This window comes from Poecile atricapillus, chromosome 14, assembly GCF_030490865.1.
Source record: "Poecile atricapillus isolate bPoeAtr1 chromosome 14, bPoeAtr1.hap1, whole genome shotgun sequence".
Taxonomy (NCBI): Eukaryota; Metazoa; Chordata; class Aves; order Passeriformes; family Paridae; genus Poecile; species Poecile atricapillus.
The window spans coordinates 13,933,324-13,947,202 of NC_081262.1; the positions used below are offsets into that span (position 1 = coordinate 13,933,324).

Sequence of the window (13,879 nt, forward strand, 5' to 3'; positions counted from 1 at the left end):
AAATATTCAGAGAGAGCTATCAATTGTAATGCTTAGAAGTGGAGCTGTACTGATCAGGAAGAGTCAGTTTCAACTAATGGGCAATTATGAAAGGCAGCAGGGCAACAGGATGTCAACAGTGGAGACACCCAAGGTTGCCTAGGGTAAGGCAGCTCAGAATGTTCCAGCTTGTTTCCTTTGTCCAGGGATTGATCACTGAAAGACACCTAAGTGGGCATCTTTTGTGGATTTGAGAAATTTCTCGGTGAATTTACACAATTCTGAGCCACTACAAAGATAAGCATTTTTTTCAGTGACGCTAAATCAGCTTCTGAATTTCAGATCCAATGTGACCCACAGGGAATTACTGTCATTTTTAAGAGGGAGGCAAGTCCTTGCTAAAATTTTAGCTTTTGTTTAGCATTAGTTCATCTCCACTCCTGCTCCAACAGATCAGAGAACTCTCCTGAATGTGGCTGAGATATAACAAAAAGGAACCCCTACCCTCCTGCAATCCATTTGTGGGAAATCAGAGAGGTGTGTTTTACAAAACCATTCCTGTGATCTGGATCTGACTTCAGGGTCTATACACTCCCTGAGAGACCTCACAATTTGAGCTGATCACACTTTCATAACTTGCAGTAGGACAACTCTTAAATCACAAGCTTTCACTTTCCAACCTACCATATAAAGAGTGAAGCCACAGACACTGTCTATAAATTAACATATACCATTAACAGGTAACTTGAAATGGGATTGTATCAACCATGGGACACTTAAAGGGCAACTTTATAGTTAAGAGGTGTCAGAAAACCCCCAAAATCTCACCTTGCTACTCCTCCATAGTCCAGGCCTTCCTCTCCTCGGAATTTCACCATAAGCCTCTTTTTCAAGTCCTTTGGCCTCATCTTCATTATCTGACGATAGGATTCCTGTATGTGCATTTGTACAATTAGCTGTTTTATTTCCTTCCTATAATTAAGTCTATTAAGATTTCTCTAATACCATGATTAAGAGTTCTGCATTTCTGTAATACACAGATTGTTACTGAACGACAGAAAACATTACTTTGTTCCAGTGCTAATCTGAAGCAAATTTCAATGACAACTCTATAATCTGGTGGGTGCTTGTGAAGCAAAGTTGTTATAATCACTGATCAGTTTCACTTCTCACTGACAAAAGCTGCTGTTAGCAGTAAAAAAATATCAATCAAATACCTCAAATATTTCCTCTCTGGATACTTCAATGCGACAGTGACCAGCCTGAGGTTGCTGAAGAGAGAGCTCATGTCTAAGAACTTTCAACTTTTGTACCAAGTCTCTTTCATATCTCTGTGCAGGCAACTCCTCACCCTCTTCCAATGATCCCTCATTTGGAGCTGGTAGAGGCTGCTGGCTGGGCTCTTTCAGCTGGCATTGATGGCTTGGAGAAAAAAAGGACAATATTTATTCTGGACACATAAGAATCAGGAATATGTAAAACAATAATGGAAGAAATTATTAAGCTTCTATCTATAACAGGAACATGGAGTGAAATGTGTATTCAGCTGGATACTTCTGTACCATCATTACAGTAAAATCAGGGATGTAAGGAACACAGATATTTAGAGTTTCAGCATTTTTGAACTGTTTTTACATGGCAAAGCACTGTGGAAGGCTCTGGAGCATGATCACTGATTGCTAACTAAGCAGTAATTAAAGTTTGTGTGGTATTCTCCCACATAGAGAGAACTTTCAAGAGTGCAACATGGAAAGAGAACTCTTATGGAGCAAACAACAGCTCTATAAAGGGAGCTGTCTAAAAACTGCAAGTGATTTTATTCCAGCTCCATGCAAAATGAGGCTGGGGATTCCTGACACAGTAAAAATCCTGCATCTATGGCTGTTAAGAGAGAAAGATATACTTGTCCCAAATAGTTGCAGCTTCATACACTCAACTATCCTTATCCATCAGTGCTTTATTTGGGTTGTAGAGCAATTATTTTTTAGATACAGAGATTCCCTGGCTGGCTTCGAGCACAGGAAAAAATCTGGTCTTGGGCACAAGCAGCACTGCCAGGCTGCTTCCAGGGTCAGTTCCACAACAGTTCAGCTGCCTTTCCATGATGCAGAGCTTGAGCTTACTAAATCCTGCTAAACCCAAACTGGCTGTGCACAGCACCCTTTGACCAGATTCCAGCTGGCTTTATATTCCCATTGTCTGGAACTCAAGGGAGCATTGAAGTTAGTCCAGATCCAGAACAGCCAGCACAGAGATGGAACTGCTCATCCAGACAGACACGAGCTGACTGCTGGGGAACCCATGTCAGACTCTCCACCCCACACTCCAGCAATTCCAGAACTGTGCAGAGCAGAGTAAAAACCCTTCTGAAGAGTCTCAGCAAAAACACTTAGATAAAAGCAGGACTGAGAACCAATGCTTGGAGCCTGACTACAGCACTGGCTGCATCTGTTCCCCAATTATCATTCAAGGTTTTAGCCCCACATGACTCCCAGGAATTCCAGAGTGACAGGAATTATTTATCAGGCAAAGCTCTTACTTCATGATGTGATGTAGTCGTGGATCTGTGAATTGTGTGGTTCTGTTGTTATGATCTACAAAATATATTCTTCCTGAAACTGTACTTCTGACTTCCCAGCCTGGAGGCAAAGGTCCCAGTTCATCACAATTCACACTGTTAAGGTCTCTAAAGTGAAAAACAAACAAGATGTTAATGCACATCTGAAGTTAAGCAACCAAATACTGAGATCACTTAAAAAAAATTAAAATCAACTCTTCAATCAGGTTAAGGTTAGAATCCTGATTATTTGACTGAAAAACCACTGAGAGTAAGGCTGTAGCAACACATTTACTCACTCCTTTCATCCTGGATAAATTTCAGGTATCACTAAGTGCTGCTAAAGGCAGTCACTCATTTCCAGGCAGTGTCTGAATTCAATACACAGAATCTATTTTCACTTAAAAAGATTGAAAATACCCTAAGGCTCCAGCCACCTAACTGAGGAAAACACCAACAGTGTGGCAAGAAAAGGAAGGAAGGAAACCTGAAGATTATTTTTAGGCAGAAAACCTATTGTTAAGTAAAGTATTCTTTAGACAGCTGGCATGGATTCAGGGTTGAAGACACCACTCTATGCAATTCCTCACCTAAATCTAACCAACCAACATTCGTACAAATGAGTTAATTGAGAGGCTTTAGAAAGGTAGAAATACTTTGTACACTGAAGGTGCCTTAGTGTCACACTGAGTATAAGCCAAGGGGACACACAGACAGACAAGCCCTTGTTAGGCTCCTTAAAGGAGATTATGGTTGGGACCATTTGCTGTGATCAGCTGTGCATCTCAAAGTCCTGCAGAGATCTGATCACAGCAAGTTTTAACCTCCATCTCTGCCTCATGCCAAGGTTAGGTTTCTGCAACACAAGCTGATAGCATGACAGTCACCTTTAACTAAAATAAGTGTGACCTGTGACTCACAAGACACTGCTGTGTCCACCTCCATTGCTGCTCCTGAAACCCTGGCTCAAGGATTTGGGGAGAGGAACAGCAGCACCTTTCATTAGGGTGAGCAGCATCACTTGAAGAAGACACAAGGCTTTGGGCACACAAGCCTGACATGGCTGACACAAATGATCAACAACTGTCATTTCTTCTTTCAGCAATACCAGCTAATCTAAAATCAGCTATTTTCTCTCTCTCTCAGCTTTATTTTTCATTTCCTTCCATACACTGAGCTTTTATCACCACTTTTGCCTGCACTACTTTGTATCATTTTCTAATATCCTGTACCACATTCCTCTATTATCCAGGCAGTGCAGCAGCTGAGAGTTACAAACTTCACTCTGAATCTGGTGTGCAGGTGGCCCATGAAACAGCCCAGATTCAGAGCTACTCAGGAAGAGCACCAGACCTTACTCACAAAGACCTGGATTAACTGCAGGTTAAGGTTTAAAGAGGCTTTACTAAATTAATCATGTGAAGGATTCAAATTTTCTAGCTGCAGATCACTGGCCTAAACCATAAAAAACCTCAAACCATTTCAAGTTTAAAGATAATAAGTAATCTCTCCTTCAGTTATACACAAGTGAGCACTAATAAAACAAAAGTTACAAGCTGAATACTCAAGAAACAATTATTTTAAGAAAGAAGTCTGTTTTTTCTTCAATTTGCAGTCCAAACTGTTTTTGTATGAAAAAAATGTAGGTAAAATTCAGACATTTGTAGCTTCACCAGAAATAGTCACATCAACATTTTAGGAAGAATTTGTCAAACAGGAATTCCTGAAGGGCTACATATATTTTTGCTTTTTGTTTTACATGATTCACAAGTAAATACTTCTTTCAAAAAGAGTAATCCTTAATGTTTGATTTAAAGGCAACTAGAAACATCCCAAATTATTCCTCTGCTGGGAGCTCTCCCTTTAAATTCAGACAGGCCATTTCATAGATTATTTGCTTTTAAAATCCAGCATCCTGCCACACAAATACACACCAAACCCCCCTGACTTTTAACTATAAATACATACCTTGGTATCCTCGGGTCATGCCACGTGCTCACTCCAGTCTGTGTGTGCAAAAAATAAACCTGTCCCTGTACCGTTGTCCTTTGCTCTATAAAACAGGAAGATTATTCTAAATTACAAATCTTGAAAAAAAAAACCCAAATAAACAGTTTAAAGACATTAGGATATTTTCCTCCTAGGAGAAAGTACAGAAGCCATCACACTGATCTTTTGCAGCATGGGTTGCTTTGTCCTTGACAAATTTACTCTGACTACACATTTCAACATTCTTTTGAAACTCACAGATCCATGCGCCAGCATATTTTAGTTTGTATTTTTATTGTTAGATTTTGAGACAATCTAAACCCTCAAACTAGATCTCTTTACTCCTAGATTTGGTGTGCTCTTTTCTGAGGTTTAAATTCTCTTTAATCTCATCCTCCCTAATCTTCTGTACTATTTGGTTTCTTTGTTGCTTTTATATATTTTCCTGATCCTTTCTCAAATGTGGGCTCAAACCTACACAACATGCCAAGGGGGAAGGAAAAAATAGCATTACTGCTCTAGTTTAAAGAGCTCTTTACATTCTCCCTAGATACACAGCCAGGATTAGCAGTGAATTTTCTGTAACAGCATCATACCACAACCTCATGTTTAATTTACCATCAACCCCTCAGTGTATCCTGGCGTAGCCAACTGCTAATTAGCCAATCTCAAACTCCCATCTGCACTTAGTTCCTTTTCCAAAACGCAGAATGAGATGCACGTGGATGCTGCTTGTTCCAACAGGCAAAACACCTCGATGTATTAAAAGCAGAGAAATTTTTTGGTGACGTCTTTGGATAAAAGAAACCCTTTCAGTTTTGCAGCTGTGGGACACTCACCGTAGCCTTCAGGTAGCTCAGGTGACTGGTGGCCGTGGGGCCTGTTCTGAGGTGTCTGTACGTGAGCTCTGACCTCGGGGGTGCGGAGCCGCTGGGCCTGGAGCCTCTGGTCCTGGCTGGGAGACTCCAGGAAGCGGCAGCCGCCTCCTCCTGCCGCTCCCGTCGTGTCCGTGTACGGGGCCGGCTCCTCCATGAAGCAGCTCAGCGGCCTCCCCGGCCCAGAGTCTTCATAAACCGTTCTGAAAATGGGGAAACTTCAAGAGTTTCCATCACAAGAGAAGTGAATGCAGAAATAACTGTTTCTCTCTCCCCACAACTACAGCTAGTGCAACCTTTAACCCAAGAGGTGGCATTTTCTTAATGTTTCTATATACAAATTTCTCAGCACTGGTAACAAAAAAAAATCAATTACCAATTGTAGCTTAATAATCTTACTGCCTGACACACATTCCCAGAAAATATAGTAGTAACATTGATACTAAAGTTTCTAATGTTAGTTACAGTCTTTCCACACATAAACCATTTGTCTAATTAAGTGCAAAGAAAACAATCCTTACCCTTCATTCTCCAAAAGCCCTCTGCAGTCTACTACAGAACCTCCTGTGCCTATTCTGTCCCGTGTCTGTAAACTGACTGAAAGAAGGAAACACAAACTCAGGTCAATGAAAGAAAATCTGCATTCTTAAAAACAGCAAAAAGCAAAAAAGTCCACATTAAGACAGGGTAAAATATTAAGGAAAGCTGTATCCTACAAACAAGAACACATCACTTACCACCAAAATTCCTTCCATTCTCTTAAAGCATTACTAATATTTGAAAAAGCTGAAGAGAAACCAGAGGGTCATCCCCTCAAAACTTGAGTTTATTTATGCAAATATCAAACATGTCAGCTTCTACATCAGGGTTTCATGAGGATCCAGAAAGGGAAGCTGGAAAAAAAATTGCTCACCACTAGATGTCATCTTAGGGTGAGAATTTGGAGTTTGCCAAATATATATCACTGAAAAGCTGGAGTTGGGTGGAGGCAGTAAAACGTGGGGTAAATTTGCTATAAAATGAGCACGGCCTTGTTGAAATTTGGAAATGCCTTGCATGAGTCAAAGGTATCAAACCACCAACTTGTAAAATGTCTTTTAACTCCTCCAGATCTTTTTTTAACACCTAAGATTCCCTCTGCTTGCTACCTTGCCCAAATGCATCATTTCACAGTGACATTCACCCTTCCAGAGGTGCAGTAGAAACCTTGCCAGATGCATTCCCTGTTTTTAATGTTGTTTCCCATCATCAGCTGAGAGGAAACAAACTCCTGCATAGGTGTGTAATGAAAATTTTCAGGTTATGTAATTTAATCCCAGCAAAATAAGAAGAAACAGCACAGAACAGGCACAGAAGCAGTGACTAGAGGAGTTTTTCCCTATGGATATTTACCAAGCAGATGGAATTTAGCTGGGATCATTCTTACCCACTATTTGGCCTCGGACAGCATCGGTGTCTGTGGGGTTGAGTTTGCATAGATCCAAACGCTGGTCTGCAAAGGAAAATTGGAAAAATCAACCCTGGGAAGGGGTGGGTGGGAACACTTATCCACTACTCAAAGCACAAGGCATGGAAGGTTCTTGGTCACACCAGGGAGGAATTACTCTTACATCCAGTATCTTTCAGCCTGCTGATGGCATTGGAGAGAAGACGGACACACCCCAGGAAGCCAGCTCCCTGTTTCTTATGGATTTTTTTATGGTTCCATACACTGATGGTTATGGAATCTGTTTTCCCAACGTATCTAGAAAGATACATATTAAAAGAGTAATTTTAGAAATAATAACCTCTTTTTACTCCACAGAACTGATGCTGTAATTGGTACAAATTCTGACACATTTTAGTACATCGGTCATGCCTCTTTATTATAAATACACAAGTGCTTATGCCCAAAATGCTGTTATTAATGAGTTACTGCACAGTGATTTCACACAGCATGGGAAATTGATATTGCTGCAGCATGAATTTAACTACAGCCAGCCTCATTAAAAGCTAAACAACAAGTCGATTAACGTACAAAACTTCAGAATTTATGCTTCTAATAATTTGAAGAAAATAAATCATTCCAACAAGAGCAATTTTCTGCAAAAGCTGGATGGCACTGCTCCAGGAGAGCTCACTAAGCCCTTGTGCTGTGTACCTGCCACAAAAATATCTCCAAATTCAAACAGTTAAAAGCAAAGTACCACTCCTTTATTAAGAAGGATTTTCTTCTTGAAAAAAAATCAGTCACTGAGAGGGCAGGGTTAGATGGGATATTGGAAGGAAATTCTTCCCTGTGAGGTTGGGGAGGTCCTGGCACAGGTTGCCCAGAGAAGCTGAGGCTGTCCCACCCCTGGATGTGTCCAAGGCCAGGTTGGGAGCAACTTGATCTAGTGAAAGGTGTCCCTGCCCAAGGCAGGGGGTGGAACTGGGTAATCTTTAAGGTCCTTTCCAACCAAATTGTTTTGAGATTCTATGAAATGTGACTCTTCTTGCTAACACAAAATGAAGCTGCAGTGCCAACACTGCACTATTTATTCACTAGACAAATCTCTGGAATACTGTTTACTTATGACCTTACAACCAACTCACAGATCGTAATGCTGATTCCATTTGGGGTCCAACGTGTTCTTCACAGTGTCAGTGGAATGGCACTGACCTGACCCATCCACAACTATTTTAGCAAATGGGTCAGGAAGTCCTGTGGAAAGGAAAAGGTGCTGTTAAACACAGTCCTTTGCTTTGCTGCTTCCATTAGAAGTTCCCCATCAAGAAAGGGCAGCTGTCATTATCCTAAAAGTATTTTAGTAAATCCTGTGTTTGAGGTGGAGGCTCTTGGTACCCCCCAGCACAGAGCTGTGAGCAGCAGCTGCCTGTGGTTCCATCACTCAGACTTTCAGCTGGAATTTGTGAGCCCTCAGTGTTTCCAACCCTGAAGTCCACGCAATCTACAACCCAGAGTAACGTGTACTCCTGTAGTAATGCAGTGCAAGCGACACACAGATGAGCCTCCACAGTAATGCACCATCTCCAAATAAATCTGATTAATCCAGAGCAGAAAGCTACACAATTAGGACATACTTACTGAAGAAATCTTTCTTTGCGAGATTCTTGGCACATAATACTGCAAAACAAAAAAGGAGATAAAGAAATCTTAAAACCGTTAAAAAAAAAAAAAGCTTTCTGGTAATCATATCAGCTAAAATAATACCTGATAATAATTCATAAAAAAACCCCACCTAAATATTAACTGTAAGCATTGTTTTCTTTATCTGGGATTGGAATATTTACATATAAATTTGGCTTTATATTTGCTACTTTAATTCTATTGTTATAACACACAGAAGATTTAATTAACATCCCTTTGCATTAAAACCTCCTAATTTTCTTTACTTCATGTTTACACAAATGCTAAATCAGATTTTTGTTGATGTTTCAGAACCCATCCATTTTAGAACAGGGCTAAACATTTTCAGAACAAAGAACAGAATTCTGGATTCTGGGATTCATGGAAGAGACCTTTTCACTAAGTCCCATCAAATGCAAGTGAAACCTCCTGCTCCTTGCACACAAAGTGTGAATACATGGGGAGACAAAGCATGGCAGGAATTCTGCAACAGAAGAAGCAATCTGTAAATACACAAAGGCTTGGGGATAAGTATGACAGGGCCTCATTCAGAAGAAAAATAAATACACTGAAAAAAAATCTGCATTAAGATGTTTTCCTTTGAAAGGGCCACAAATGAGACATCGTTTCCCTCTCTCCAATTCCACTCACCAGCACAGCAGTTTAAGAAAAAATTAGATCAGGAAACTCCCATCAATCTCCATTTCTACCAGGCCTATTACCAGCTACAAGTCTCATTTTGCTTTTCCATAAGGACTGCTCAGTAGGATCTCAGCAATCCAAGTTGTTTAGTATCCATTAAACTCTTCTAACAGGCCAGGAAAAACAACTCCAGAGCCAAAGAGGAAAATATTAGAGCTCTAACTTATCTCAAACTAAGATCCAAGAAAGGAAGGTAACTATAAAAGACCTAATTACTGCTGAGGGAGTCTCTTTCCCCAGTGGGAAAAAAAATCTTTCAGCATGAGAATGAAAGCTCAGAAGATAATCAATGGCCAATTCCCCAGGTATGGACCATTTCCCCTTCTCATCTCCATCTCCCTTTCTTCCTGACTTACCCTCAGTCTCACTGTAATTCTATGCTGGGGAAAGGGAAGGTGCAAAGGAACAAATACTTTATTTATTTATTTTTATATACTTCTACTAGAATTCCACCTCTCAGCTCCACAGAATAATTCCCTATGTAACACAGGCAGCAGAGAAAAAACTGCCTCACGTGTCAAGCAAACAGACCAAAGAAATCCACTATTTGACCCAGAAGCTCATGAAAAAAACAAACAACGCAAATCCTCTCTCTTAGTAATAATTAAAGCAGGCACACTAGGAAAGTATTTTTAGAATGGATTACAAATTACTTATTTCTTACACTGGCAAACTGTATAAACAGAGAAAGATTCTCTTGTACTTTTTTAAAACAACTGACCAAAAAGAGAAGTGTGCAGGAGTATGGCAATTCAATTTGAAACAAAGGATTAGAGAATTACCATCCGCTGCTCTGTGGAAGCACGACAGAGCAACTTTTAATTTCCTTTTCCTGTCGTGAGTGTTTCTGAGGAAAAACTTCTCAAGAAAGAGAGACTAAGTACAAATCAGAACTTGAGCATGCTAGTACCAGCCAAAAGCAATCCTGAAGTTCTTGTGAGATTTTAAAAATCAAATAACTTTACTTTGCCATCCTCAGTTTTAAGAATAATTTATTGAGCTGGAGAAGGATGACATCTGTAACTTTCTGCATATGGTCTGTCCATGTAATTATTACCTTTATTCTATATTTCAGGTGTGCTTTCAAAATAGCTGCATAAATTTCTAAAGCTATTATTGAAAAATTATATTTTTCATTTAACTCTGTTCCCTCTGCCCCAGCCTTTCAGTCTACAGTAGATGAGCACAGCTGCCAATTTTCCACTCGTAGCCTGTGAAACCCTCAATTTTCGGTTGCAAAAATTATTACTCTTTCTTGTAAGAAAAATATTGGCACAAAAGCTAATAGCTGAAATAAACCTTTATGGAGCAATCTTCAGAATCAGGCTGCCCGAGATGGACCATTGGCTCTGTTCCACTATTTGCATGTTAAACCCACTAGAGCAAAAAATATTTGCAAGAGCTGTATCACTTAAAAGCCACAGATTTCTAAATTCCAGTAAAAAAACAGGTGGCAAAGGTCAGCAACGGGAGACTTGGATGCAAAATCATGCCAGCAGCAGAGCAGCCAGCCCCTCCCTGCTGTGCAAAGCTGGGACTGTGCCACATTTCCTTCTTAAACACATCTCTCCAACAGGAGAGGACCTGATGGCTGCTACTTCAAGCCCCAAATTCATGGACTTGGGTAGGTTTAACTACAAAGGCTTAAAAAGTTATTAATTTTATCCCTGCTTCAGAGGGGGTTTAGGAGATGAGACAGGATCTAAGCTCTTTGCCCAGGCCTTGCCCAAATCCCCTCTTTGCCCATTTTCCAAAGTGTTTTTTCCTTTAGTTTTTATTTCTTTTAAACAAGAAAGGCTCTGGGCTTGTCAGCAGGAGTGATCTCCCTGTATTTGTTGCAACATTACGAAAAGTACTAATTCTCCTGACTTGGGTATTTACGTTCTGCCTCCTCAAAGTCAACCAACTTGTTTCAGCCTGACACAGGATTTGTTTATGCTCCACTCCTGATTGTTGCACAGCTCTGAAGAACTTCTTTTTTTAATACAACAGATCCCAAGCAACACTGAAACAATGTCTTTACATCTAGATTATAATATTTATAAAGGGATGGGAATGTTTTTTTAAGTATCCGACATTATTGAGATAATTTCAAAGGCCAAATTAGCCAGCTGGGTGAAGTGCTAGTGTGAAAGCATATTTGGCAGGAGGTGAAGAGAGGACGAGCCTTAGACAAAGTCAGTATTCACCCTGGGGGTGTAACCTGAGCGAGCTGAGAGATTCCTCTGCCAGGTCCTGGTTGTCCACCCTGCCTCCAAACAGAAATGAATCATCTGCTGTGGTTCAGGAGGTGCTGCAGGAGCAGGACTGGTACAGTGAGGAGAGCACGGAGTGGCACCAGTGTCTGAACAACCCAGCTGAGAATTGCATCAGACACCATCCTGCAGCAAGGGCAGCACTTGCAGAGAGGCACAGAAAAACATCTGGGAGAGGAACCATTTCAAACATTCCCAGGTAAACAGAGCCTGACTGCATCAGCACCAGAGTTATTCCATACACCACAGAATGTCTCTGGAAGGGACCCATAAGGATCACAGAGTCCAACTCCCAACACACCCCATCCCATTGCACACTGCTAAGATGTTACAAGTGTTTCCAGCTGTACAATGTACAAACGACACGGTTTCCTGGGGGGAAAAAGTAAAGTAAATAATGCAAGTGATGAAAATATTCCATAGGCCCAGCCTCTACCAATGCAAAACAGCAGGCAAATGTGCACCTGGGACTGCATTCATTCACACTTTGCAAGTTAAAGGTAGGAGCCTCCATGCTCAAATTAAGGACCTTTACATGTGGATATGATCTGAGCTAACCACGGCCTTCAATTTAGTATCCAAGTTAATTTTGGAGACAAGACAAGACAAACCAGCAGTATGTCCACATCTTCCTCAGAAAAGGTGGGTGGGGGAAGTCACAATGAACTATGCTGGCAAACATCCCTTTCAGCCATCTCTGGCCTTCCCTTGGATATTCCAGGTTAATTATTTATGCTTGTACAAACAGGCAGCCAGATTCCAGGATACATTCGTTTTACTTTGTGACAGAAGATAAACACAGGCCAGCAGGCTGATGGCGTGGAAAGGACTTCACTTAATATTTCCTTCTGTATAGACCATCTTTAATCACAGAGATATGCAGCACAATCATTACAAGCACCACAGGCTGGTTGGTTTGTTCTAAGATAGAAGCAAAGAAGAACAATGAGGCTTTGGAACAGAAAGTAATAAAGATCTTGACATAAAATTAAACTAAAGTTACTGCACACAACTGGAAAATGAAAAAGGCTGCAAAGCAAGTAAAATTTGAGGTATCTAAGTAATGGAAATATCTCTGCTAATGCTTCAAAGTCTGCGTAGGTTTTGACTTGTGAACTTGGTAGCCTGTGTTGGAGGACAGCCCCCTGTGTGTGCCAGCTCACAGCCTGGTTTCCACAGCAGAAATCCCACCATTCTGAAAAAGTCTTGGGAAGGCTGCATGGCAAAAATAATGTACATGAAGTGGAAAAAATCCTCCCCCAAAAAAGAAGAAAAAAAAGCAAACATCAGCTATTTACCACATGCTGCTCCAACACCCCACAGCTCATGGCCCACAATTAAAATCTTTGCTGAACCTCTTATGTGAAATCATGTCTCGCCCAAACAGTTCCGTGGATTTTGTGGAAAATACTCTGAATACCACAAGCCACCTCTTCTGAACTGCCCTGAGGAATGACTCTGCTTACAGTTGTGTTCTCTGCACATAACCTTAAATGAGACTTCATTGCAGAAAAGGTCTGGTTTTATTTCTACTACCAGACAATCCGTGAAGGTTTTACATGTCTGTTTTTTTTAAGGATGACAATCATTTATATGTGGTGGGGTACAAAAAATGGTTTTATGGGAAAGGAAAGATGGCTGAAGTGTGTAAAAATGCTGTTTCTCTAAGGCTAGCCACATCACTGAACTGAAATACACCGTTTTATTCACAAATTGCACTTTAAATTGTCACCACAAAGGCCAAGGTTTCTATTCTAGACATTTTTTTGTTTGCTTTAGGAATACTTTTGGTCTTTCTCTTTGTCTGCTTGAGACTGAAATGCATAAATCCAGACTGCTTTAACTTCTCAGTAACCGAACCCGAACCGCTGCAGCGCCTGCGAGCATGAAGAGATAAACAAACCCACAGCCTTCCCTTACATTTGCCAAATAAGCCAATTAGCTGTATGGAACTAATTTCATCCTGACATGCACCCTGAGTGGCCTTCACTAACGACCTCAGCATTGTGGTGCCAATGAGATTTGCAATCTGAGACACAATCCAACCAAAAACCCCTGAGACCCCTCTGACTTCAGACCCTGCATTCATGCCCTGACACTGGAAAGCTCTGCCTGAACGCATGTTAAACCAGACCTTGACTACCAGATTAAAGCAAGGCTTCATTATAAAACCCTCAATTCTCAAAGAGTCACTAGAGTTGATACACGAACCCTTTTTGTGGCCCTTTTGTGTAGGCTGCAGTAAAAATCAAAGCCTCTTTTCAAGGCATGATCTCCTCGTGGGCTGGAACTTGGCTTCATGTAGCCAGTTGCAAACACTAGACAACTTTGAAGAGATCTTCAAAAAACCACACACCCAGAAAAAGCCATTTTTATTAGTCCATTAACATGTCATTAAAGTATCTACTTAGCC

The 13,879-nt window shown here is 40.8% G+C and overlaps 1 protein-coding gene across 5 annotated transcripts in view; it reads right to left on the minus strand.

The window, feature by feature from the left end:
* Window positions 1-13,879, minus strand: part of SMURF1 (SMAD specific E3 ubiquitin protein ligase 1) — a 45,381-nt gene that overhangs the window by 10,719 nt on the left and 20,783 nt on the right. For 2 of the 5 annotated variants that reach the window (XM_058849842.1, XM_058849841.1), the window contains exons 2-11: window positions 8,468-8,506; window positions 7,975-8,083; window positions 7,011-7,144; window positions 6,827-6,892; window positions 5,922-5,997; window positions 5,365-5,603; window positions 4,505-4,589; window positions 2,519-2,665; window positions 1,197-1,401; window positions 808-911 (exon numbers count right to left, since the gene is read on the minus strand). In XM_058849842.1, coding sequence (XP_058705825.1) covers window positions 808-911; window positions 1,197-1,401; window positions 2,519-2,665; window positions 4,505-4,589; window positions 5,365-5,603; window positions 5,922-5,997; window positions 6,827-6,892; window positions 7,011-7,144; window positions 7,975-8,083; window positions 8,468-8,506 — 1,204 coding nt within the window. Of the gene's footprint in view, window positions 1-807; window positions 912-1,196; window positions 1,402-2,518; window positions 2,666-4,504; window positions 4,590-5,364; window positions 5,619-5,921; window positions 5,998-6,826; window positions 6,893-7,010; window positions 7,145-7,974; window positions 8,084-8,467; window positions 8,577-13,879 lie in introns of those variants that run through there. The other 3 variants (XM_058849840.1, XM_058849839.1, XM_058849838.1) reach the window with 2 other exon arrangements.